The sequence below is a fragment of the Hemicordylus capensis genome, chromosome 1, assembly GCF_027244095.1.
Source record: "Hemicordylus capensis ecotype Gifberg chromosome 1, rHemCap1.1.pri, whole genome shotgun sequence".
Lineage (NCBI taxonomy): Eukaryota > Metazoa > Chordata > Lepidosauria > Squamata > Cordylidae > Hemicordylus > Hemicordylus capensis.
The window spans coordinates 228,235,417-228,262,914 of record NC_069657.1 but is presented as its reverse complement, the minus strand read 5'-3'; the positions used below and the strand labels follow the sequence as shown (position 1 = coordinate 228,262,914).

The window sequence follows — 27,498 nt, the reverse complement described above, 5'->3', positions numbered from 1 at the left end:
TCCACTTTCACCAGGCCTGCCTCCAATCATAGACCAGCGTTAGACACAACAGGAGACTTGCAGTACTGCTCTTAAGAATTTGGATTGGACAAGCTCTAGAGGGGCAGAGTTGGAAAGGGGGCCTATCTAGGCACCGTACAGAAGTTTTACTATGAAACTGGCTTCAAATAGCTTAAGGGCTGTGGATATGTTTGGAAGAATTTTAGGATGGCAGAGGCACTTCTCTGGGCGTTTTGGACAACATAGCTGCCATAGGCCTTCCTAGTCACAGAAGCATGGAAGACCACCCCAAAGTATTTGAAGCATGAGTCCTGGTCCCATTTATACACCGGGAGTGTGTCCTTGGTCTCTTAGCAAAGACCATTATTTTGATTTTATGGTAATTGATTTCTAGTAGATCTTTGTTGCAGTATTGGGTGAGGGCCTTCAGTGCTCTTTTAAGTCCTGTGGGGGTCCTTGAGAGGATTGCCACATTGTCAGCATAGAGCATGGTGGAGATATGTTTCTCTGCCAGCTTTGGAGGGTGGGAGTCTGGGTTGTTTAGGTGGCCCACCAGGTCCTTTATATAGAAGTTGACCAGGAGAGGAGCAAGTATGCAACCTTGTTTGATCCCCTTATGGGGTTGGGATGGTGTTAGATAAGTGTCCATGGGGGCTGCATCTAACTTTCAGAGATGTGTCACCATGCAGAGTACAAATGAGAAATAGCAGGCATCAGTCAATCGAGGAGGCTTCCAATTTTTCCCATAGTTTGGGTCATGAGATGGAGTCAAAAGTGGACTTGAGATCAATGAAGGCTGCATACAGGGAGACTGAGTTGTGAGTGGGCTATTTTTCGATTAGGTGCTGAAGTACAAGGTACTGGTCAATTGCGGACTGTCCCTCCTTGAATCCAGCCTGCTCCTCTGCTTTGCTGATTATCCCCCATGTGCACAAATGTATTAGTTGGTTACTTCAAACATGATAAATATCACTCAGAGCGATTTATTACATAGAATGGAAAGCTGTGAAGGTTTTTTCCTTTCTGATAATATATCACTGCATCAAAATGCATCTAAAATACATCAAAACCACGTATGCTTTCCTTGAAAATGCCACTGTGCTGCTACCAGCCTGATTTATAAAATTCAAATATTGCTCCATCACTCCCCATTTTTACTCTTTTAGCCAAGGGCTTGATATAGAGTCCATTTATAGTTCACTTATGGATCTATTCCCTAGGGGTCGGTTCTCATGACCAAATTGTTTTGGGCAGCATGTCCAAAGTGTGTTTGGCATGGGACAAAATAATTGTGTGATGCCTATACCAGGCGCCTAGAACTGCAACTGAAAGCACATGGAAGTAGATGAAAAGAGAAGTTACTTGCTTTTGAAGGATCAACCACTTGAGGAACATTGATAGGATCAGCACCCATGCAGAGCAATTTTGGAAACAACTAGAGCTTTGGTGAAAGTACTACTGCTCACCCTTCCTTCCCAGAAAGGGAAATTACCTATACTCAAAGCAGCAGTTCAGTCCTGTTCATTTCCTTCTGACTGTTGCCATCACATAACAGAGAGGCTCTGGAATGGGAAGGACGGCAGGTTGTGTGGCTGCACAAAAGACCACTCAAAGGATCTCAGTTAGTGCAGGTGAGCAACCTGCCCTTCTCTGTGGTCTCTGTGCAGTCACACTGCTGAAAGACTAATAGGCCTACCTAGAGGCTGGAGTTGGGTCCCCAAGCAAAGAGACTCTGCAGAACTAATCATGAAATTATGCACATAATTGTCTTTAAAATGTTCAATATGTTAAAACAGCTTTCCCCCATTTATTTCAGAAAGGAGAAACAGTGAAAAAGATGCGTGAGGAGGTGAGCATCCTGTTCCTTCTTGATGATTCTATAAAGCAATATGGAAATTAGTACAACGACTTCCAGAAGTGTAATATCCCAGATAGCATACACTTTAAAACAACACCATAAAAGGGGGGAAATGGCATGCATTTGTGTTTGGGAGATGTATTGCTTTTCACAAATGGTAGTTTGGTAGCCATACGGCCCTTCAGCCTAATAGCTGGAAGAATAATGGACTCATCCAGAGATAAAAGCCCTGTGCAGGCAACTAAAATCTGGGGATAGTCACCATTTTTGCAGAATATAGATCACATATTGCTGATCAGAATCAAAATACATTCTGCTTGTTGACACATTGCTCTTTGGAGACGTTCCCATCCCCCATTCAGTGTGGGGAGGGATTCCCTATTCATTGTTGGTGTGCAAGCTTTGCAGTCTGGGCACAAAAGTGGGGGAGAGGAAAGATTTTTGTGTTTCTCCCCTCCCTCCCAAAGCACTTTCCCATTGTAGAAATCTGTCCCTGAGGGTCTCATGACTCTACAAATTTAAACAATGGGAAAGGGCTTGGGGAGGGAGGGGAGGGACACAAAAATCACTCCTCCTCCCTGCCTGCTTAGTTACAAAAATCAGCCTTCAGTGCATGGGTGCTGAAGGCATGCACACTCACAGCCCTCTGCAGCCCTCCTTCTGGCAGCAGAGGGCCACACATGATGCCAGCCAATAACAACAGTGTAAAAATAAAAAAGCAGCTGCAAAATGAAACACAACAGCCAATGTACAGACGAACGAAATGCTGGTGCAGTGAATGTGCAGCATCTGCTGTGGTGGAGGGGCAGTTCTTGTCTACCTCCCCTTTCTTCTGAAGCTGATTGTGACTCCTTAGGGCTGTGTGAGCTCAGGAACATATTGTGGTGGGTAGCAGGGCACACTGGGCTTCAGAAGGAAGGGTTAGGGTTAGCCCTAACCCTCCCCCAAGCACATGCTGCATGGTCACTGCACTAGCACTTTGTTAGTCTGGGTGTTGGTATCAACAAAGGCAAGTTAAAAATAATTCAGCTGGTGAATACTGGGGAAAGCCTGGCAAAATAAAAAGGCCTGGTGCTGGAAGGACATGAGAGTAGGCATCAGGCAAGCCTTGCTGAAAACAACATTCCATAGATAGGCACCACCACTGAGAAGGGCCTTTCAGTCATTGCCACTGAATCAATCAGACTGTGGAGGCACTTGGTGAAGAGCCCTCCAGTGAAAACTTAATGCATGGGCAGGTCCATGCTCAGGCTTAGGTGCCAAGCCATAAGTGGTTTCTATAAATGGTAAGATGTGGTCTCTTCATTGTAGAGTGGAGCACGAATTAATATCTCAGAGGGAAATTGTCCAGAGAGAATTGTGACCATCACAGGCCCCACTGATGCCATCTTCAAGGCTTTTGCGATGATTGCTTACAAGTTTGAGGAGGTAAAATTAATAAATAAATGTACAGAAAGTGAATTAGTGGCTTACTGATGAAGGGATGTCTCCACAAAACTGGTTGCAAATAATGTTATATCTGTGAAAGCGTGAAAGAATAACATTCTATCTGTGAAAGCAGCAAATTACAAGAAGGAAGAGGAGGGAAGGAACAAGTTGCAACTGTGCTATAACCAACCTCTGCCTGCATGCTCTTTGGCAATCAACTGTGCCAGTCATATCTTGGCAAGCTATATCTTGCAAGCTATATCTTACCTTAACAATCTAGGCAGGAAAAATGCAATTATATTCACTCATAATATCATTAAAATGTCTGCTTCATTTTTAATAAGGTTGCATTTGTACTTGTGTTATACGGTCTTTCTTTCTTTCTTTTCTTTCTTGCTTTCTTTTCTTTCTTTCTTTAGGATATAATCAATTCAATGAGCAACAGCACAGCCACCAGTAAGCCACCAGTAACACTAAGGTTGGTTGTGCCAGCTAGCCAGTGTGGATCATTGATTGGCAAAGGAGGCTCCAAGATTAAGGAAATCAGGGAGGTAATGCCTGTGGTTTCTTGCTTACAAATCCTGTGGTTTTCTCATTTGCAAAGACAAGTTTCTTAAAGGAATGATGGGAGGATTAATTTTGCAAATTCTCTTGTTGGTAGATCCTCATGTAGCTAAACATCCCCAAAATAAGGGTGAGAGCCTAGGACGTTTTCATGACCTCTGCCAACTTGAAATGGAGTACTACTAGAAAATGTTCTTGAAAAAAGCCCATGGCGGAAATCCATAAAGTAGCTGGGACAGAATTCATTAACTTTAACCAAACTGGCTTAAAGGCATACTCTGCCTTAATTAGCTTGTTTAGTAGGCTAGTTCTGAGCAAATTCCTGTATGTATAAGCTGATTCCATTTTGGTGACAAAGAATGCAGTACAGTAATTGTAGAATAATATAAAAGACATATATTGTTTATTATTTATATAAAACATAGATCTCACACTTAACAGAGCTGTGCTTGCAAGTGGTGTTTTATTTTTTGGCTGAAATACCTGGATTTCTGGAAGAAGACTCCCCTGTGGGAGTTATGTGGAGGAGAGAGTGCGAGCACGCGCGCGCGAGAGAGATAGCTGCCATCTCATAGCAGTGGTAGTAATAACCAGTGCTTTACACCATGTCAACTTAGGCCAGGGCAGCTCCCCCATGACACAAGATAAGGCAGCGGCCTCAGGCAGTGAGTGCGCCCAGGGGTAATGAGTGCGGGCCTCCTCCCTGCCAGCCTCAAGCAGGTAGGTGAGTAAAGCCCACAGTCCACTACCTGCTTGCTGCTGCCTCTCCAGCCTCATTTCCACTGCCGCCTCTGAGTTCCCAGTCCTGATTCGTCCTCTTTTTTTCCTAGCCTTGCCCTCTAGAACAGAAATGCTGTTCTAGAACAGCTCTAAAACAGCTGACTCTGCCACTCTCCCCCTCTCCCACCAGCTTTGAGGTGCATGCAGTTTTGCCAGTCCCAATCTCTTGCTGCCACATGCTTCACTAGCACCAAAAGCAAGCAAACTTTGTGCAGGAAGGAGGTACATGGTGGCAGCAAGAAGCAGGCCACAAGACAAGGGCAGAGTGCGTGTTGCTTTGTCCTTGCTGTATCAGGTAGTGTGATACAACAAGGGTGTAGTGTGCACTCTGTCAGCACTAGTCTCTGACCTGGAGGGTGGGGCTAGGGAGGAGGGCAGGCCACATGGGGTGGGGCAGCACATTTGCCCCCAGAGTTGTAAGAGGGAACAAGCTGCTACTAATTTAGGTTGGAGTCTCAAGCACATATACAAAGGAGTAAATCCTGTTGAATTAAGTGGAACTTGCTTTGAGCAAATATGCTTAGGATTGCACTGCAGGTGTTAAGGCAAGAAGAAACAAGATTACTTTTCACTATGTTTTATCTTCCTTATGTAGATAACTAGCAATTGCAGGATAATCATTGAGCAGACAGAGGAGTAGATCCACTATTCCTTTACTACTCCCCTTTCACTGATTATAACCTGATGTTGAGTGACTTCTCAGAGCTAGTAAGCTGTTTACTTTCTTTTCTTCTCTTCCTTCCTTCCTTCCTAATTTTCTCCAGTCAACAGGAGCTCAGGTTCAAGTGGCGGGGGATATGCTGCCCAACTCCACAGAGAGGGCAGTGACCATCTCGGGGACCCCCGATGCAATTATCCAATGTGTAAAACAGATCTGTGTGGTGATGCTGGAGGTACAGTCTGTAACAATGGGGGTAAAGTATACAGGAAAAAATACCAGCTGAAAACTTGGACATGCTACATTTCTTGTGATTCAAAATTGGTTCATTGTTTGGTATTGCTGTTAATTGTTTGGTATTGGTAAGACACTAATTATGTACTGCTAAACCATTCAAATGCTAATGGCTTTAAGGCATTTATGGATGACATAAGGTGATTTCAAGAAGACTTAAAGTAATATAGTCAGCCACTGATAAAGAGAAAGGAGATAGAACAATCCATGTCATTTCTCACAATGCTCAGAGGCCAGTGCACACAGAGGAGTGGCTCAAAGGGAATAAATAAAAGATGTAGTGGAATATGGTCCATGGTGCTTTAGTATGAAACAATTATGTTCTTCAGAAATGCAAAAGTAACAGCAAAGCAAGCATCAGATTTTCCTAGGCTGAATCACACTTGTACAACATCAGAATTGTTCATGGGTTTTTTCTGTCTTTATCATATATTTTCAGCAAAAAGATTATGAAAATGTTTTGAATTTTATCAAAAAACAGAAACTTTGTTCAGATTGTACTGAGGAATGTTGTCAGTTTTGTTTATAAAAAGGGCAAGGAGGAAGCTTTAAAAAGCTTACTTCCTGGCAAACGATCAAGGGCTCCTTCTTGTGCAGGCAGATTGCCCTCCCAGACAATTGCTGGCTACTGCCAGCAGCGTGGAGGGTTGGGGTGTCGGGATGTGTTGTCCCACCCCCAAAACTCCCATAATGCACCACATGAGTGTGTGGTGCATTATGGGGATCTCCCTTCCCCAAAGCTGACTGGGAGCTGGTAGACAATCAGAAAAACAGGGTTAGGAGAGCACTTGCTAACCTTGTTTAGAAGAGTGGCTCCAGAGGTGGGTTTGCCACTGGGATCAGGCCTGATCCTGGCAGTACACATGCACAGGCAAAACCGAGCTGGGCTTCCTTAGCTTGGTTTTGCCTGCACATGTGAATAGCTTCAAGGTTTGGTGTGAAGAATTCTGGATTACATAGAACTTGCAGTTTCATAGATATTTATAAAAGGATGTTGCATCAATAAATACAGTTTTGCATAGGTGAATTTATGGTGGCCAAGTGGAATCAAGTGTAGGCTGTTCCACTATTAAAACACGTACATGCTAGTATTTTTTACTATAGTCTCACAAACTAAAAACTTAGCTTTTCACACACTTTTCAGTGGGGAAATATTTTAAGCCTATTTTCAACAATTTTTTGTCATGCTAAAACCCTTTCTATGCTAAACCCTTTTCAACCCAATGTAGATCAGAGCATCTTTGCTTCAGGTCACTTCCATGAGCCCCATCTTCTTGGTAAGATCTTATTCATCCCAGAACCCCATTCCATATCTCCCCTTTCACATTCATTCTCATGAGCCCCACTGAGGTATTTTTACTGTTGCTAGACTCAGAATTGATTTTTTTTTTAACAGCAGTGAGCATTATAGAAAACAGATCCATTCCTTACATCCCCCACATCCCCAATAACAAGTACTTGGCCTACACAGTACTCTATGAATATGTCTTATACTGAGCCAGAGCATATGTCCATCTAGCTATGTACTGTTTGCTCTAACTGACAAGAGCTCTCCAGGGCCTTGAGCAGAAAGAGATTCTCTCCTGCTCCTGCTTTCTAAGAGCCTTTTAAAACTGGAGAGCCAGGATTTGAACAGGGACATTATGCATTCAGAGGCTGTGCTCTACCTCTGAGTGATGGCCCCATGCTATACTTGCACCTTCGTTTTGCGCACTGATAAGCTGTTGTCAGTCAATTCTACATCTTTGGTTTATTCCACAAGAATTCCTAGATGTGGACAGTCTACAAGTTCTTCTCGAAATATTACCTTCATACATAGCAATAGCACTTACATTTATATACCGCTCTATAGCCGAAGCTCTCTAAGCGGTTTACAATGATTTTAGCATATTGCCCCCAACATTCTAGGTACTCATTTTACCGACCTCAGAAGGATGGAAGGCTGAGTCAACCTTGAGCCCCTGGTCAGGATCGAACTTGTAACCTTCTGGTTACAGGGCGGCAGTTTTACCACTGCGCCACCAGGGGCTCTACATAACAACTAAGCAACTGTCAAGGAATTATCTATATATTTAAGTGTATGCTCTCCCTCACTATGAAGGCTTTAGGTAATAACCTAAAGGTAGTCCACTGGCATGGAATAAAATTTAATCATTATAAAACCATGATAATTCCAATTTGTCTACTACATAACCTTAACCCACAAAATTTAGCCCAAACAGATAGGATTTGTTTATCGGCTTGGATATCTTCAGTATTCACATCTGCAAAATTGCCCTTGATGTTTGAACTTGACACATAGGTGTTGTAATTAAGATGGTAGGCTGGAGAGGCTTATTAATCCTCAGAGCCTCTGTTATTCATTTATGGACTTAAAGTATAAGTATGACACCAGAACAGAAGAACAATGACATTACATACATCTGAAGCATTTCTACGCCCATAAATTAGGACAAGGATGTTCAGGCAGCATTGGAAATCTTTTCAGTAGTAAAGATTAGAAAACTATCAATAAGTTTACCAAATCAAGTACTTCAAGTGAAATAAGTGCTTAGACAAGCTGAGAAACTTAGTGCTGATCTTGTCAGCCTGGCATGGAAGAAGAAATAAGGCCCACACAAGGCGGTATCATGCCCTGGGTCTATGTCTCTGCAAACTAATGTAAAGGGAGGTTTACTTGGTTGGCAGGAAAAAAGGGTTGTCACCACAAGAAAACCCCTGTAGTATCACATGTGTACCATATGGTATGGGTCTACTGAATTATATTCATCTTTGGGTAAGAGGTGGGGGTTAGGTGAACACAGTACTGCAAAAACTAACTTTTAAAATACTGAGATTAGCCTCAGTCACCTGCGATATAGGTCTCAATCCCTCCAAAGGCTGACGTGTGGCTAAACTGTTTGTTGTGCTACATCAGAAAAGGGATGGTGTACTATATATAAAGCAGTGACTTTGTGCAACACTTGAACACATTCTTTATCAGAGCAAGGCAATTTATTACAAATTAATAGAATGTGGAAACATTTCCTAGTTTGGTAAAAGTAGTAATGGGTCATCATCGTTATTGATTAGTACATAATGGGGTGATTCTCATGATTGCCCTGGGCAGGTGTGGAGGGTGTGGGGGGAAGGCTACTTTCCACTTACCTTCCCCCCAGATGACCAAGCAAATTGTCTTTGGTGTGCCTCCCACACGCCCACATGGGCAGCCCTACTTGGAGCTGCACAGAGCAGGATGGAGGGACCCCCCATTGCATTGGGGATTTCTCCGGCAGACAGGCGCTCTGTAACCGGTATAGAGTGCAGTAGCTGGGTTAAGGGTGAGAGAGCACTCTTAACATCAGCTAATAGCCGGGTTAAATATGAGGGTTGGGCAGGTAGGGAGCGGAGGGATCCGTGAGCATCCCACTGCTTCACAAGCAGGGTTAGGCTGGTCATGAGAAAAGCCTTAGTAAGTAATATTTATAAGGGGAGTGGAAACATTTAAGGACAAAAGGTTTAAAAGTTCATCATTTGTAATAGCTGTTAAACTAACAATATCATCCTATGCTGAAAAATGCATAAAGAGAAAGAGTAGTCTTTGCTGATCTGAGAGGGTGCAGTGGAACACAGTAAGTTGAATGGGTGTGTAAGCCATTCAGGGCTTTATAGGTTAAAATAAGCCCTTTGAATTGGGCCTGGATGACAATAGTGGGCTTGCTAGTTTAATGTCCTCTCCATGGGGGCTCATCCTGTTGTGAGATGGCCTGCTACATTGGACATCAGCTGAAGCTTCTGAACAATTTTCAGTAAATTCCCCACATAGAGTACATTGCAGAGCAGTCTAGCCTTGAAATGATGAAGGCAGGAATGTCAAGTCTACATTTGATGCAATAAACATAGCTTTCTCAGTAGCTGAACTTCTCATGTTAGTAATATGTAGGGATGCCAATGAGGCATGAAGCTGAATAAAGCTGAGGAAATTTCAAACAAATCTTCGGGGTGGGGGGGACAATTTTGCAAAGGAGCATGGCCTAGTGGCTAAGAATGTAGGCTGTGGACCAGAAAGCCCTGGTTCAAATCTCACCTCAGCTAATTCACGGATGCCCTTACCACATTCAGAGTGATTGTAAGGATTGTGGAGGTAAGGTTATGTGATGTTTTTTGAGTGGAAACTCAGAAGGACCATATAAATGCTAAACAAGATTCATTGTAGAGCCATTTTTCTCAGTTGTGATTCTTTAGCTACACTCTTGTCTGAGAATGGAGTGCTGCAGTTAGCCTCATTCGTCCGTGTGTTGGGTTGCTCTCTAACTCTCTTTTTGCGAATGTTTCAGGAACGTTGGTCTAATGTAATCTCTCTCCCTCTCCTTGTCCCCTTTCCTAGTCCCCACCCAAAGGTGCCACCATCCCCTATCGCCCAAAGCCCGCCTCCACCCCTGTCATTTTTGCAGGTGGCCAGGTCAGAGCCGACCCGCTTGCGGCCTCCACTGCCAACCTCAGCCTTTTACTGCAGCACCAGCCGCTGCCCGTTAGTGCTCTCAGGTTTTCTCGCCTTCTCACTTGCATGGTATCATCCCATTCTTATTGTGCCCGCGCAAGGGGACTCAAAGCTCTTTATCGGCAGAACGGCTGGATATACTGGCTGCTGCCGCTGCTCCCTTCGTGGATCAGCAGCATGGAAGCCATTTCCCACAGGGGAAGCTCACAGGCAGTGGCCTGGCTTGGACAAGCCTCTCTCTCAACTTCCTGCCTACGTGCAGTGTAAAAAGAGAGAATGCCCTTTCCCATTTGGCCCACAGAACACGCCTGCCCTGCTGAACATCCACTTGTGGGTATAACATATGAGGATATGTGAAATACAATCTAAGAGGAAGATTAAACAGCATGATTCACAATCTGGAATTCAGCCATTCAGTTGGGACATACATGCATTGGATGATGAGTTTGCACCCTCTTCAAACATGCCTAGGAGAGAGACAGGAGGAGAGTAGCCTCTGAATCAGATCACATTCTAATGCATTGCAGGATGTATTATATACCCTCAGTGCAATACTAACATTTAGTTGCAAAGTAATGTGCTGTACATTTGGTCTTGCAATGTCTGTGGTTATTGTTTTTTTAAAAAATATTTGCTTATTTATGTGCTCAGCAAATTGCATAAAATCACATTAAAGATAAAAACAGATCTAAAGATTGACATTTGATTTATCTCATATCTTTATACTTTATCTTCAGATCTGTTTTTATGAACAGCACTCTAGTGTAACTATAGACTTTGGGGGGCGGGGGGAATCTCAGGACACAAGTATCTAAATCCTATCTGAAAAATTTGTCTCACCCAGTGTTGATAATGGGTTAAAATTTATTTATTTCATTTCAAAGTTTTTCTAAATAAATCTCAGTTTTCTGTAGGTTACTGTTACCTCATTGCATATTAGCATCAATTTTTTAAAAAAATTGGTTCCATAAGACAGAATCCATTTGAAAAGTATCCACTGCTGATATGAAGTTCTGCACCTGCATTACCTGTCACTTGACTATAAAATAACTAGTTCATTTTGTATATTGGTTGATACTCTAGCAAATACTGTCAAAAATAAGCACTATGTAATGCATAGGATGTCCTCCAAATAATAACAAATGCTTTTAAATGGAAGCAAAATATGGAACCAAATGATATAAACACATTCCTTCACAACAGGATTAGAACTGAGCATCTGTTTTAAATATTTTTCTCTTAAATATCAGTTGCCAGTTGGAAAATTGCTGTTGACTGTGTCCAAGTGTGTTACCCAAGGGTGTTTTCAGTCAGTTACTCCTGAATGATTTTTTGGAGGGGAAATGCCATCTTGATCCCTACCAATTGTTTATGAACTTGCACCAAATATTTTATCAATATTGTGCCTGTTACCTCTTCTCTTAAAACAGTAACCTGATAAAAGAGCTTTGGGTCCAGCTTTTGCTTCTCAAAAGGGAGAGTAAGACAGCCTCATAACATTTTAAAGTCCTAAAATTAAAGACTTCAAAATAGAATGAAATAAATAAAGTCTTGGTGTTTGGAGCAGAAGGGGAGAAGGAGGTTGGGGATAAAAGAAGGCTTCTTATATTGCATGGGAAGTACTGGTAGTAGCAATAGCAGCCTCTTAGCCAAAGCTCCTGTGGCAGTTGAATAATAAAATTCAACATGAAAGGAATAACAAAACAACAAAGTATATCATCAACATCACAATCCAGCAACCGGCAAAAACAAAAACATGGCAAAAACAAAATCCATTTCAGTAGCCAGTCCAGTAAAAGGATCCTGTGAAATCAGACATATCTTATATAACTTAAGAATATGAATATGAAGAATATTTATGTACTGCTTTTCAACAAAAGTTCTCAAAGCGGTTTACATAGGTATTATTAAATAAAATGGCTCCCTGTCCCCAAAGGGTTCACAAACTGACCTTTGAAACTGTTTTCACCAGTCTTCTGGGAAGATTTCATGAATAGATTTTCACTCCTCATAATGTTTTGTACATTCACATAGCAAGCCATTTTAGAATCCATCATTATACACTGATTTATGGAAAGATTCAATCATGAATCTTTTCATAAAATGGAACTATGGAAGTTCCATGATCTCATGATCTACTTCAAAAGCTCATGATCAACTTTAAGGTTTATGAATTTCTGTCCCCCACAATATAAATGCTAACTATATTTCTTGGCACAGCCTTTAGAGGGGCTCAGGGCACCACTGTTACTAAGCCTGACTAACTTATATAAATATCATGATGTGCCTCACCACTCCCTTGTTATCCTATTAGTTGCCACAACTGTTCCTCAAAAACTTTGGACTTGCTACTTGTCCCAGGGAAACCCTTACTATTCAGCCATGGTTGCTTTCCCCAGTTCTTCATAGAACATCTACCTTGAGACGAGATCCTGTCAGACATGCTGTATGAATGTACAGTTGTCTGTACACTCATACGCATATTTGTGTGAATGACTGTACCTGTGTTCATTGTAAAAGTGAACCTGGATACAGATCCTTCAAATACATGGTATGGATAGAAAATGTACTGCTGTACCTGAGTTCAGCATAACTTGAATGACTGTACCTGTGTACAGATCTGTACCTGCGTACACTGTTCACACTGAACATGATATGTGAACAGGCCTAAAATCTAGAGATGTGCACGGACCAAGGTTTGTGCACCAAGGTTCGTCACTGCAGGGAGGGAAGTGGCGAGCGGCAAGCAGGATCTTTTAAAAAGATCCACTGCATGCAGATGCCACTGGTGCCATGTGCACATTCTTGGGGGCAACACCATCATAGCAGGAACCTGCATAGAGTGGCAGAAAGCAGGTAAGGACATGCTCTCCTCTTTTTTAAAGATCCCTCTCACCGCCCCCTCCCCATGGTGCCAAACCAGTGAATGGACCTCGGTTTATGCACATCCTTACTAAAATCTTCTGGGATTAGTTATTAAATTATGTATCATTTGCAGTGCCAATGTCTCTGGCACTTAGTTCCTTCAAGCTCCTTATGTGAATGCCATCAAGCCCAGGTGAACTGAATTTATTTATGACCATCCTCCTGGCCATAGAACTCTTATCTGGATGTAAGAGATATCACCCTGACAGGAATCTATTATGGTCACCTCAGAATGCAGAATTACTATTTTTAAAGCCACATTCACATAGAACTAGTTCTTATATCTGTTGAACTGTTTCTGCATACAGGATATTATGATCCTCACAGAATAAACGAATAGGCTCTGGACCCTTAGCCTTTCTTAACCATAAACACTGTGGTTCTCCTTGAGTTTGTGCAAGTCTCATGAAGAGATGGTAGGAAAGAACATTTGCTTCTTGCCCATTGCATTGCTTTATATAGACAAAAATGACATGAAAATGACATCCAGATTCACTATGTCTATATCCAGAGACTGAACATAAGAAAAGCCCTGCTGGATGTGGCCCAAGACCCAGCTAGTCCAGGATCCAATTTCACACAGTGGCCCACCAGATGCTGCTGGAAGCCTACAGCAGGAGTTGAGGGCATGCCCTCCCTCCTGCTGCAACTGGTACTCAGAGGCAAACTGCCTTTGAGGCTGGAGGTGGCCTACAGCCCTCTGACTAGTCGCATATAAGGATTGCTTTGTTCTAATGTGAGTTAATGCATTGGCCTGTACAACAAAACCTAGATTTTTCCATTGTTTTCCAGAATGTGATACCAGAGATACTACAGTTTCTAGGGTGGCTGCAGACATAGTATGCATGTGCAGCAGAATGCACTGACAAAATTCCCAAGGTGGTAGAGTGGACTGTGCCAATTTACACTGCAGTATAAATCTAGCATGTTGGGGACTGGGTTTTTAGCATAGTCTTGTCTCTGGAATGCTAGTTTTCTACTTTCAGAGAGTGTTTACAGACATCCTTAAAAAAAGTTATTCCCTTCCCCCACCTGGAATCTCAAGTGCATATAGTCCAGTCTGCCACCTCAGGATTCTACCACCCTGCTGTACATAAGAACAGCCCTGCTGATAAAGCCCACGTTCTATCTAGTCCAGCATCCTATTTCACACAGTGACCCACCAGATGTCTCTGGGAAGCCCACAGGTAAGAGGTGAAGGGATGCCCTCTCTCTTTGCTGTTGCTCCCCTGCAACTGGTATTTAGAGGCATCTTGCCTCTGAGACTGGATGTGGCCAATAGCCACCAGACTAGTAGCCATTGATAGACCTGTCCTCCATGAATTTGTCTAAGCTCCTTTTAAAACCATCCAAGCTAGTGGCTGCCACCACATCCTTTGGCAAAGAAATTCAAATTCCATAGATTAATTATGCACTGTGTGAAAAAGTGCTTCCTTTTGTGGTACTAAATTTCCTGGCCTTCAGTTTCATGGGATGACCCCTGGTTCTAGTGTTGTGAGAGAGGGAGAAAAATGTATTTCTGTCCACTCTCTTTACTCCATGAACAATTTTATACATCTCTATCATGTCTCCCCATAGTCGCCTCTTTTCCAAACTAAAAAGCCCCAGATACTGTAGACTTGCCTTCTAAGGATGGTGTTCCAGGCCCCTAGAGCTACTACTACTATACTACTACTACTACTAATATTTATATACTGCTCTTTAATCAAAGTTCTCAAAGCGGTTTACATAGAAAAATAAATAATACATAAATAAGCTGGTCTCCTAACCGCAAAGGGTTCACAATCTAAAAAATGGCCCCGTTCATCTTGGTTGCCTTCTTCTGTACCTTCTCCAGTTCTACAATGTCCTTCTTAAGATACGGTGACCAGAACTGTATGCAGTACTCTAAATGTGGACACACCATAGAATTGTATAAGGGCATGTGGTGTAGTGGTAAGAGTGCTGGCCTAGGACCAGGGAGACCCGAGTTCAAATCCCCATCCAGCCATGATACTAGCTGGGTGATTTTGGGCCAATCACTTCTCTCTCAGCCTAACCTACTTCACAGGGTTGTTGTGAAAGAGAAACGTAAGTATGTAGTACACTGCTCTGGGCTCCTTGGAGGAAGAGCGAGATATAAATGTAAAAATAAAAATAATAATAATAATAATAATAGCATTTTTATTTTCAATCCCCTTCCTAATGATCCCTGACATGGAATTTGCCTTTTTTCACAGCTGCTGTGCACTGTGTACTTGTAAACCAGGCCTCAGATACCAGGTTTTTCATCATCTGCAAGATTTGAACTTTGTGAAACTGGTTGACTGATGCATGGTTAACAATGCAGTTGACATTCTGGCAACTGCAGTGTAGTCAAGCTGAATAAAATAGAAACATGATGGTTGCAGAATCCATCATATTCAATTTCATGAGAACTCCAAAAGCTACTCCACAGTGGGAAGAAATAGCATGTCTTAGCTCTTCTCTTCTGTGGAGAGGCAAAGCAGAAATATATGAGATAAAGCTGAATGAAGACTTTCAGCACTCTAGAATGTTGGACGTATTTGTAGTTTGTAGTTAAGAACAGTGCCCAACGTCCAAGCTAACCCTCTGCCAACATGCCAAGATTTTCCATTGCACAAGGGGTGTATGTGCACTTTTCGGCAATCTCCCCTTCCCTCTGCAGCCACCCAAGCCTCAGGGAGATAAATTTTGGGAGGCACAGGTGACTGCAGAAGGAAAGGGAGGTTGCTGAAAATTGTGCACAGACCCTAATACAAAGGGAAACCCAGAGGGTTAGTTTAGAGGGTTAGCTGGCCAGTAACAATATAACAGTGAAAATGAGAACAAAAAATGTAAAACAATTAAACTCTGGTATTTGAAATTAAGTGTCTGGTAAAGTCTTCTTCCCCAGCTCCTCTTTAGCCTTCATTTTGAACCTTAATTTTTTTCAAATATACATTTCCAAATATATTCCCGCTATTCTTATTTTGAAGTCCAACTCTACTTTCCAAAAGATTATTTTCCTTTACTGTCTTTACTCTCCCTTTACAGGTGGTGGTTCATTATTTATCCCATTTATATTTGTGATAACTTTCTTTGATGGAAAGGCTTCTTTATTTAGAGATGTTTATACTGTGTGGTGTTCATTTTCATAATTTTCAAGAAAAATAATAGAGGTTACTTTAAGACAGTTGCAAAACCTTTGTTTAGAAATCCCTAACATGGAACAAGTCAGAATCTTAAAGAAAAAGAATTCTATTTTAAGAGAGTCTTTTACATAAACCTAGGCTACCCATAAGAATTAGAGCAATGCGTCTTTTACAGCCCTAGCTTAAGGTTGCAAGGGGTTCTTGGCTTTGTGCTGGCTCTCTTCACAAAGAACAGAACAATGCAAAGTATGCATATGTGGAAATGTGCAAATATTGCATATTTATCTACCAAATGTGTGGCAGATGAGTTGTCCTTTGCCAAGATGTGAGATCAGGATTTTCCATTCTTAATGCAAATGGTAAGGAGGTGGACAACATCACAGATCTTTTAGTAGCTGGAAGTGGGCAGGTCTTATACCAGGAATGGAATTTTCACTGTGATAAAATTATGTTAAGTTCAGACCAGCCTCTTTGCTCTAATGTTGCACATTTGATATGTCCTAACATATATCTGTGAGTGAGCTACAGAAACCAAGTATCTGAGATTTTCAATAGTTTTTGAAAGCCTGTTCCTGTGACAGAGGATGCTGGATTTGGAACTCGGACATGGAAAATATTAGTCCAGTCATAGACTCAATAGGTGATCATGGGAAATGAACTGGAAATAATTATAATTAAAATCCCCCATTTCCATTTTCAAGGAATGCTCAAGTCTGCTTACAACATGGGGAAAAATCATTTTTCAAGCAATATCTAAAATAAAATGTAGAAATTTCCAAAGCAACAGTTAAGCAACAATCAGTCAGAATATACAGAGAACAGAAGCAACTACTAAAGCCAGCCCAAAGCCTGCTGGAACAAGAAGGTCTGATGGTGGGATATCATCAGGAAGGAGACCAGATGGATCATTCTGGGCAGTGAGTTCCAAAGCCTAGGCATGACCACACACAAAAAAAGCTCTGAATTCCCACCAATTGGACAGTAGTGGGACCGACAACAGGCCCTTGCTAATTGATCTGGGGCAAGCTCACATGAAAGGAGAAGTTCCTTCAGGTATCCTGGTCCTAATTACTAATAATGACCCATTTCACAAGGATAATGTGAGAAGGAGCAAAATAATATTAATATTCAATAACAACAACATTACTCTATAACGTTAGACCTTCTTTTGACACAGGCCAATGCCAGCCATTGAACCAAAAGGGACAATACAATCAAGAGAACCATCACAACATGTCTTCTCTGATTTTTTTTAATAGCAGACTGCAGACTGGTTCAAGTTGGACCTGCATTTTGGCTCCTTCAGATGTTACAGGATAAGCCCAAGCGATAGTTACCATTTGTTAAAAACACAGGACTAATTTGTGTTGATTTAGCCGCCTACATACTTGCTGCCTAAACATGGAGCAGCAGCTATTTGACCTGGACCCTGCTGTATTTCTAACAAGGGTCAAGTACTTTCATATGACAAACCACATGAAATAGGCATTTAAGATAACAAAGAAATTATAATGCGTCTTATGGCACATTAAAAACTAGCACATTTATTGCTGAATAAGTTTTCATGGACTACCACTTCATCAGATGCATGGCATGTTTTCCTCAGTTGGCATAAACACACACACACACACACACACACACACACTTGTATTATATATGCAATTCTGTGTACAACTTACTGTACATGTATCAATGAGGTAAGTATACGAGTTCCATTCAGGCTTGAATTGAGATAAAATGGTTTCTTGGCACATTATAAGGTCATGCACATGACCCAAACTGCTGGCAGGGCAGAGGGTTGGTGTGGGGAGGGGAGGCTCCTGCCTGCCTCCCCACACACCACCAATTTGTTTTTACCAGCTCTGCTGCTCATGCAGCACATGCACTGCGCCACAGCGAGCAGCAGAGCATGGAGCCAGAGCAGGAAGGAAGTTCTCCAGCATCCCTCAGTGCACTGTGCCTGCAGTACACCCCACTGCTCTTGGGACCAACGCAGCGCCAGGATTGGGCTCAATTCCAGCGCTTCACAAGGGCAGCCAAGCTCTTCTGCATGGTGTGCAGCTCACATATCCGCAGTGCTCTGAGCAGTGTGGAGCTCTGGAGGCCGGGAAAATGAAGTCTGGCCTCCAGTTATCCCTAAATGCACCACACAAGGAGTGTGGTGCATTGAGAGATTTCCCCTCAAGCTGGGAGTTCTAGGCCCCCGGCTATGTGTCTCACACACACACACACGACCCCAGACCTGAGTAAAAGGTTGCACTTGTGCCCTTTTACCCACGTAAAAGTGCGGAGAAAATACCTGGGGAGGCAGCGCCTGGATTGACCTCGATCCTTGTGCTTCACACAAGCAGCCCTACCCAGGTTGGGCTGCCCACGACTGGATAGAGCTGCTCATGTGAATAGCCTCGTAATGTGTTAGGAAACCATTACCTTGATTGAAGCCTGAACAGATCTTATATCAAGGCTATAACCTTGCTATAAGCAAGCAAAGCTTGGTAGATTTGGCTATTGCCTATTACAGCTGCTGTGAATTGTAAATGCTTATATATGTTTAAGATTTACATATATTTGTCACAGACTAGGGATGTGCAAACCAGTTTGAATTCGAACCAGTTCAAATTCAAACTGGTTCAGTTTGATGGTTCGAATTCAAACCGAACCAGCCATTAGGTTTGAGCTGCCGGTTCGAATTCAAACTGAACGGGGGGGGGTCAATTCAAACCCATTCGAACCAGTTCGAACTGGTTTGGACCTCCCAAAGTGGGCGGGGTGGTAGTTGGCACCCATGGGTCTTTCAGGTTTTTCTCCATAGGGAAGAATGGAGGTTTCAGCAAATGTATCGCTTCACACTGGGGGGGAAGGGGTGGCCTAGAGCGGAGTGTGTTAGGTGGTAGTGCCCAAGGGGGGCAAGGAAGCTACCAGAATTATTTCAAAGGAACTGAGCAAAGGGCTGATTTTTAAGTGATGAGAGTGGATTCAGGGTTTGTCATTGAAAATCTCATATGCTAACAGAGAATCTACACTCAGAACACCTCAGAAACAACAAAACCCAGTACGCCATGGGTTGGCAACCCATGGGGTGGTTGGCACCCTCTGCTGGCACCACCACTCACTCTGGGCCACCCCAGTGCCCCCCAAATGCAGTTATGGGGCTGCTGAAACCTCCATTCTTCCCTATGGAGAAAAACCTTAAAGATGCATAAACTTCAAAAATCACTTAAAAATCAGCCCTTTGCCCAATTCCTTTCAAATAATTCTGGTAGCTTCCTTGCCCCCCTTGGGAACTACCACCCACCACACTCAGCTCTAGGCCACCCCTTTCCCCCCAACGTCAATAGCAATAGCAATAGCACTCACATTTATATACCGCTCTATAGCCGGAGCTCTCTAAGCGGTTTACAATGATTTAGCATATTGCCCCCAACATTCTGGGTACTCATTTTACCGACCTCGGAAGGATGGAAGGCTGAGTAAACCTTAAGCCCCTGGTCAGGATCGAACTTGTAACCTTCTGGTTACAGGGCAGCAGTTTTACCACTGCGCCACCCGGGGCTCCTGAAGCTATGTATTTGCTGGAATCCTCATTATTCTCTATGGGGAATTCAAAAGTACTTTAAAAATTCACCAATAATCAGAGGAGTGTCCGATTGCCTTGGGGTTTGGTGGGTGGTAGTCACCCCTGGGTGCCTACCACCCATCCCACTTTTGTGCCCCTAGTTGCTCCACAATATGGAATAATGGGCTGGTTCAAGTCCAATTATACCCTATGAGAATTTTTTTTTAAAGAATCATTAAAAATTGTATGAGTGTCCAATTGCTTTGGGGGTTGGGTAGTGGGCACCCATGGGTGCCAACTACAAACCCCCCCCCACTTTGGGAAGTTCAAACAAGTTCAAAACCATTCAAATTTGAACCAAACTTGCACATCCCTATCACAGACTATACCTCTTGCATCCCATGGCCGTTTGGCCTCAGTTCACTTTTCTCCCCCACACACTAAAAAACAACAATGGAGGATAACATTTAATGCATCTGGAAGATTATGCTGCAATAAATGTTTCTTTAAAGTGCCACAGAACTCTTGTATTGCTTATGCAGCAACATACAAACATGGCAGCCCCTCTGAAAGACATTATAATCAACTACTTCAAAAAGTGCTTCTACACAATAAGCACAGTAGGTATTTTCACACAATATTTATGTGTACAATAAATGCAACGGGGGAAGGCTCCACTCCTGATGTATATACATTCATTATACAAATGGAGACAAATTTGTGCAAAGTATACAGTAGTAACGGGTGTTGAGGTCTTCAGACAGTCCAATAAATGTGTATATGCTGTAGGCAGAGTTTGCTATTACAAGGCTGTCTTGCCCCTCCCTACCCAATGTATATCCATTGTATACTTGGAGAAATCCAGATGAGGCTAGTATGCAACAGTAGACCCACAAAAATGTGAATAGTGTTTCATTTTCTAACATTTACAATGCCATTTTCAGTTTATAGAGATCTTAAGACCTATGTTTTAAGATCTTTGTTAAAGTTACTTTAGCAGGGCTACTTGCGTATTATGCTCTACTGAGCCAAATACAGGCCACCAGCCATATATGGCAGCTTGCCATATTCTCTACTGGCCTGGATCTGCAAAAAAACAGGGCACTTTTCAGAGTGCATAATAGGGCAGGTGGACTGTGTTCAGTTTGGTGGGTCACAAGTTGTGCAACCCAGGGGTGAGCAGAGGGCACCCCTGTTTTGAGGCCACTGGCTCTTCTGAACTTGAACTTCTGACCTGGCTGTTCTGAACATCTGTCTATTCTGAAATGATCTCAACCCCATGCAAATGTTCACTCAGGGTAGAAATGAATATGGGGAGAGGGGAATGGCAGTCATGCTCACCGGCTCCACTTCTGCCCTCTATTCAATGTATCATTTGCACAGGGGAGGCTTCCACACATAGGCCACACGTTTGTTTGTTTGTTTGTTTGTTTGTTTGCTTGCTTGCTTGCTTGCTTGCTTGCTTGCTTGCTTGCTTTGTTTTTTAATTATATCCCACTCAAAGTTTCAGGGCGACTGAATATAAAAATTTAAAACTAATGTAGCCATTAAGTCATTAATCTGCTAAATAAAGGGAGCATTCCTTGCTGTATATGGAGCCTATAAATGTACCACACACACCATCCATATCTTGGAAAAATGGAAAGATCATTTGCAGTAATTTCTGCCCAGAAAGTATGTTTACATGTGGTTTCTCTTATAACCTTTAAGACACTTAAAAGTTGCCTAGGTGAGGTAATGTACCTCTAAGAATAGGGCTAGAATATCCACTTACTGTATCTGTGTAATACAGGTACTCTATTCACATTAAATATCATCTTTTGAGGCACACTCTCAGGCCAGATTCAGACCTGGTTTACACATATAGCAGAAGAAGATACTAGAAACCTGAGTTAGTAAAATGAACTGTACCACTTCAGACTGCAAGTGGAGATTTGTAAAATGTGAGAGAGAAACCCTTCAAGGGGGCAAAAAAACAACAACCCCACCCCCAAAACCCTTGCTCATCAAGGAGAAATATTCTAGTGCAGCTTACTCTCTCTTGTGCTAATGTTCTACTTGCTGAGAGAGTTTTTGTTTAGGGCAAGGAGAACTGTGATTCAGAGGTGAGACTTGCTTGTTTCACCACTTCAGAACTCTGCACTCCACTGTGCTGTATGCATAGATCTGGCCTCTAGAGACAACCATTCTGAGGTAGTGAAGACATCACAGAATGATTTTTTTCTTTATTATGTGGATGATCATTTGAATTCGCTGAGTTGCCATAGTCATGTGGAAAGACTGGAACACACCATGTGCTGGCTCAGCCTACATTTCTTCAGTTGAGCCAAGCTGTGGTGATTCCCAGTTTTGCTGCACATCTGTGATGTGTCAGAGCATTCAAAAATGGCGGAGAGTGCCATTTTTAGAGTGGAATCGCCTATGGTGGTTTCAGCATGTTATTCACAGCCTCAACAATCTCAATTCATCCTTCAGTTCAGCTTTATAAGACAGTTACATGAGACAGGAAGCCTGTACAGTTGGGATTGTTTGGCTTCCAGCAGGCTACAGTACATGGCTGTTTAGTTGCATTTGAGTATCAGCTGTACAGCCTGGTCTTTTCTAAACCATGCAGCTGCAGTTCTGTATCTATATGCCCCACCAACTACAATCTGCTCTTACAGTCAGTTCACTCCAGTTCTACAGATATGGCACCATGCAGAACACTAAAGAAACACAGCACTTTTTGAGAAGTGCCAAGAGGCTGGGTATGGGGCTCCATCCTGGTTATTAATGAAACTTAAAATGTTTAAGTTGTCTGAAATCAGTGTTACCTCTAAGGTGTGCACATGTGTGTGCACTCGCAGGGTTTTTTTTAGTGTCCACTCAGTTAATTATAGATCCCACTCAGGTTGTATCAGGAAGGCCCCATTCTGAATGCACACGTGCACACACTGCCTTGATACTGCCACCCAGGACAAAACTCATTCCACACAAAGATGAAAAATAAAATAGAGGGAAAACTCTCTGAAATATCAGTAGTTTGAAAATGAGTGCTTGGGACCTGCTAAAGTGGGTTTCATTCTACAGTGCTGCTATCTGTTTTATGAAATGTTTCATTAGGGATATTCAATGGATATGACAATGTATTTGATATGCACTTCTGAATCAGCCTAAAAGAATGAGTGATTCTAAGAGACTGGAAGAAGGCAGACCAGTGGGGATTAGAACAGTGATGAAGACACTGCAATCCCCTCTGCTGTAGTGGAAGTAATGACTGGATGCTTTTGCTAAAATCTTACACTGCTTTTCCTTCCTTCCTTCCTTCCTTCCTTCCTTCCTTCCTTCCTTCTTCTTTTGCAGGCCTATACAATTCAGGGACAGTATGCTATTCCGCACCCAGATGTGAGTTTTACCTTCATTTTATAGTATTAAAAGTTTGCTTTCTTCTGTTACCTGCATGCTACTGTCAAATAGAAGTAATATTAATATTAGACAATAATATTAATACAATTTTTCTCAAAGTAATTGGCCATGTGTAGTATCAGTAATAGCCTTTAACCTATTAGCACTCAATTTTATTTCCATTGAGGACTTGGCCTGTTGTCAAATTCTTTGAATTATTCTGTGCTATCCCTTTGCTAAGCCAAAATATGCATATATATGCATTTTGTGCCTCAGGTACTGGCCATGAAGATTCTTTCCCTCCACTTCTCCTTCCCCATTAATTACTGGCAGTCAGACGCACTACCCTAATTTATAAATAATACTTATTTTATGATATAGATATACCCAGGATCTTTACACATGATGCACTTTTCTCAGAGTTTGCTTGCTAAGATGTATCTGCAAGTCGATCTGTCAGTGAAAATGATGCTGATGCTGATAATGGGAAAGGAACCTGAATGCCTGGCGATGTTGAAACTCTCCCTACCAAACTTCCAGGAGAAACTATGGATTTTTAGAGTTGGTGACTGTTACTCATCTGGAATCATAGCCATAGAAAAAAATTTACCCATTTACTTGAATGTTTGGCAAATATGTTTTTAAAATGCAACTTTATATATGAAAAGGAATATAGGTGAAACCTAAACATTATCTTGTAATATTATTTGGAAAAGATCTTAAGAGGATGTGGGGAAACTGCCTAAGAAAATTCTCAGATATTTCTCCTCGGAAGGAACCCTGAAATTCTCTTTTGCCTATCATTTTGGAAGAATTTCAGTTCCAACCCTGCGATTGCGAGTGTGCTTTAGTACAGTATGCCTTATGGTTAAGGTCAAAGGTTGTAATGGCTGCAAGTGGGGGCTTACAGGATTGAATTAATTTTTAAAAATCATTGCACAAACAAAACTAGCATAATGAGGGGTGAGGGAAATGCTAGCCCAACCTTCTCTCTGATGTGTCGATATCAATGTGCCAATATGCAAGGATATTTCTATACGGAGAGGCATTCACTCATGTCAGCCTCAACCTGCAGTCCAAAGTGTTACAGATCACCTCACAGAAGAACTAATTGTTTACCACCTCACTGAAGAATTCAACCTTTGAAGAATTGTATTGATTTGAGCATGTGTATTAGTAACAGTGTGAGAGGGAGGACAGAGACCTGTAAGGAAAATATTCTGAACAATTGGATTCCTTGCACTCAGCCAGGGGTATATATCTGGATGCAATGAGATCCAAATGATCAGTCAGTCAGTCAGTCTTTCTTTATTATGGTTTTGACCAATATCACAACATCTAAAACAATATAGAATTTTAAACATAGCCATATTAATATCATAACTGTACACTGGATCTAACCATTAGTGAGCAGAGTGCAACAAACTCGTATTGCACAACAGAATTTTGCAACTGTGTGTGTGATAGATGAATTCGGATCTATTAGCAAATATTTGATATAGAATTCATCCAATCGACCTGGCAGATTATGTAAAAGAGGGTCAATTAACCTTCGCCTAAGATCTATATAAAAGACACACTGCAGGAGGACATGAGCAACTGACTCAATCTCATCAGAGTTAGAGGGGCAATATCTCTGCTCAATTAGAATTCTACAATACCAGCCAAAAGTTCCAAAGGGAGGGCATTCATATGGGCCCTTGAGATGGCCCATCTATGTTTAGGGAAAGTAAGGAGGAATAGATAATCTGCTGGGCGAGTTCTCATCCCACTACTGAGCAGATGTAGAATGACAAAGATGTCCTCGACAGATCTTTCTGAAACTCAGGATCCCAGTGCCTTCGTTTATTCATTTAATAAGTCCTTTGCAAGAAACCAGTAAGAAAGGATGGGAAATAATAATTTTAAAAACTTAAATGCAATTCCCTGTGTAACTCTGTAACGTGCTGAGAAGAGAACAACTTTATTTTAATAAAAAGTACAGAGCAAGAATATATTGAAATCTGTATTGTGAATAGGCAATCAAGGAAGACAGATTTGTCCCTTTACATGCTATTACTACTATTATTTAACATTTTTTAAAATAGCAGTGTGCTAGGTGCTATTCAAATCATGCAAGTGGCATTATCCTTGTTAAGAGGTCCTATAGGGTACCTTAGACAGACAAGACAGAGGTGGAGGGAAAAGACAAGTGAGTAGTGAGGTTTGGATAGAGGAGATTCAAGTGGCACTGAAAGAGAAGCAAAGTGAGGCTAACTATGGGCATTCAGGGCAAACCTTGAAGATGACGGAGGTGAAGGAAGTAACATGATAACAGAAAGGAAGAGAAGGAGCATCTAACTTACAGTCACGGGGAACAGGATGACAGAAAAACCTATGTAAGATCTAAATGATAGCATGATAGAAACTCGTTATTCATGGGGGGTGGGGTTCTGTTCTGGCCTACAACCATGGATAACAAAACTGTGAATAATGAAATCTTAAGTCAATGGGAATTGGGGGGTTAGGTTCTGGAGCCCAGGAAAATGACTGGAAAATGACTGAATAGACCGGGTAAAAGCAGAAATAAGGATGGAGCACAGCACTGTAAGTTGTTCACCCCAAATCATCCACCCTTCCATTCTCTAGCTCCTCTAGCAATCCCCCCGCCCCCGCCACCAGCTCCTCCAGTAAAATTTCCTCACCCCACAGTTGAAGTCCAGAACTTAGCAGCACAAGCCCCTGGCCTGTGTGGTTGGTAGGCTGGCCAAAGAGGAAGCACAAAATTAAATCCATTTCAAGTAAGAACACACAGAGGAGTGTGTGGGAATCAAGGAGTGAGAAGGAAATCGATCTTCAATGGATAATGAAAATCAATTGTTAATGTAAATTGAATTTTAATTGCAGTTTAAATTAAATAATACAGTACTGGAATTATCAAAATTAAATTTCATTTTTAATTTGAATTTTTAAATTAGGAAATAAAATGTCATCTAAATTTCAATTAAATTCATAAAAGTGACAATTAGCATCTTTTGAGAGCAGCACAATGCTAATGAGGCTCCAGAAAATGGTTCCAAGAAGCTCCACAGAAATGGCTCAAAAAAAGGCTTCTACAGGGTCCCAATGGCTCCCTTTGGAAACCAAAGGCTGTCAAATGCTACCAAAGATGGCTTTTAGAAGAACAAAAAACTCTGAATATGAATATTAAAGCACTCCACTGCCCTCTTCCAAACTCCTCTCACAACCCATGAGCACATGCAGCAAGAGCATGACCATTTAAGGGCAGAACTGCCCTGCTGAAAACCATGGATACATGAAACCACATGTCTCAGATAACAAAGTCATGTATATATTGCCCGGCCGCAGATTTGCAAAACCGCGAGTGCTGAAGCCATGAATAATGAAGCCCTCCTGTATTTATAGAATGGAGGGATGCAGAACTGGGCAACTCTCACTTGGTTTAACAGAAGGAGTTGGGGGCTAAAACGACATAATGTCTGACTGCAAGACTACACAGGCAACAGTTGACTCACAGAGATTTTCTCCTGTTTGGAACCAACACTGCACCAAATAGGAATTAGTTCACCACAGCCTGAGGTGGTAGATAATTGTGTTTTCTTAATGGAAAAAAAGGGGGGGAGGGTTGAGATTGAGCCAAAAGTAGCCTTACATCTTGCCCACCCAATTATTGAAAGCATTCTCTCCAAGGACCTTTTAGGATGATTGGTATGATCCTACAGCTTCACTTAGCAGTATAACCTCTCTCAGATAATGGAGCAGCCTTGCTGCCAGAACTGCCAGAACCTAAAGCCTCAACATCAAGGAGGGCTCCTAAGTGGGCCCGTCCTCCTCCTGCTAGAACCCAAGGCTGCAGTTAAAATGACTAACCAAAGGACACTTCATAATAATGGAAATTTTGCCACAAACAGTGAGCCTTGGGGTTCACTGATAAAATGTCTGGGCACAAATGGAAAGTTGTGTCACTTAAAAGAAAAAAGACTATACAAGCAATACATGAGTGATGAATTTATATAGTGGAGCAGAACACAGCCACTAAACCAATTATGCCACAGGCATTATCCTATCAGTGCTTGTGACTCTTATTTCTCCCCCTTCCCACTTTTTTGGCTGTGTGTGTGTGTGTGTGTGTTTGTGTGTGTAGGAACCTAACCCCTAGATACCCATAGGGGTAAGGTTTGTTTGTTCACAGTTTCTGTACTTGCGGTTATAGGGGAGAAGGGAACCCCCACAAATAATGAGGGCCACCTGTTATCCATTTGTTAGTAAATTAAATGTAAATAAATTTGCTATCAGCAAGTGCCTTTTTGAGAAACTGGAAGAAGGGTGAGGTAATTCTCTAAACTCTCAGCCTTACTAATTAAAATTTGCTCTCACCAACTTACCAAAAGTTTTGGTTGATTAATTTACTAATTCAATTATAGCTTGCAGCCTTAC

At 42.0% G+C, this 27,498-nt stretch overlaps 1 protein-coding gene across 19 annotated transcripts in view; it reads left to right on the top strand.

Moving 5' to 3' along the window:
- The window catches only part of PCBP3 (poly(rC) binding protein 3), a 114,443-nt gene that overhangs the window by 49,411 nt on the left and 37,534 nt on the right, over positions 1-27,498 (top strand). For 14 of the 19 annotated variants that reach the window (XM_053286235.1, XM_053286237.1, XM_053286241.1 and 11 more), the window contains 6 exons: positions 1,817-1,849; positions 3,170-3,286; positions 3,706-3,837; positions 5,395-5,523; positions 9,949-10,092; positions 23,020-23,061. In XM_053286235.1, coding sequence (XP_053142210.1) covers positions 1,817-1,849; positions 3,170-3,286; positions 3,706-3,837; positions 5,395-5,523; positions 9,949-10,092; positions 23,020-23,061 — 597 coding nt within the window. Of the gene's footprint in view, positions 1-1,816; positions 1,850-3,169; positions 3,287-3,705; positions 3,838-5,394; positions 5,545-9,948; positions 10,093-23,019; positions 23,062-27,498 lie in introns of all 19 variants that reach the window. The other 5 variants (XM_053286249.1, XM_053286248.1, XM_053286253.1 and 2 more) reach the window with 3 other exon arrangements.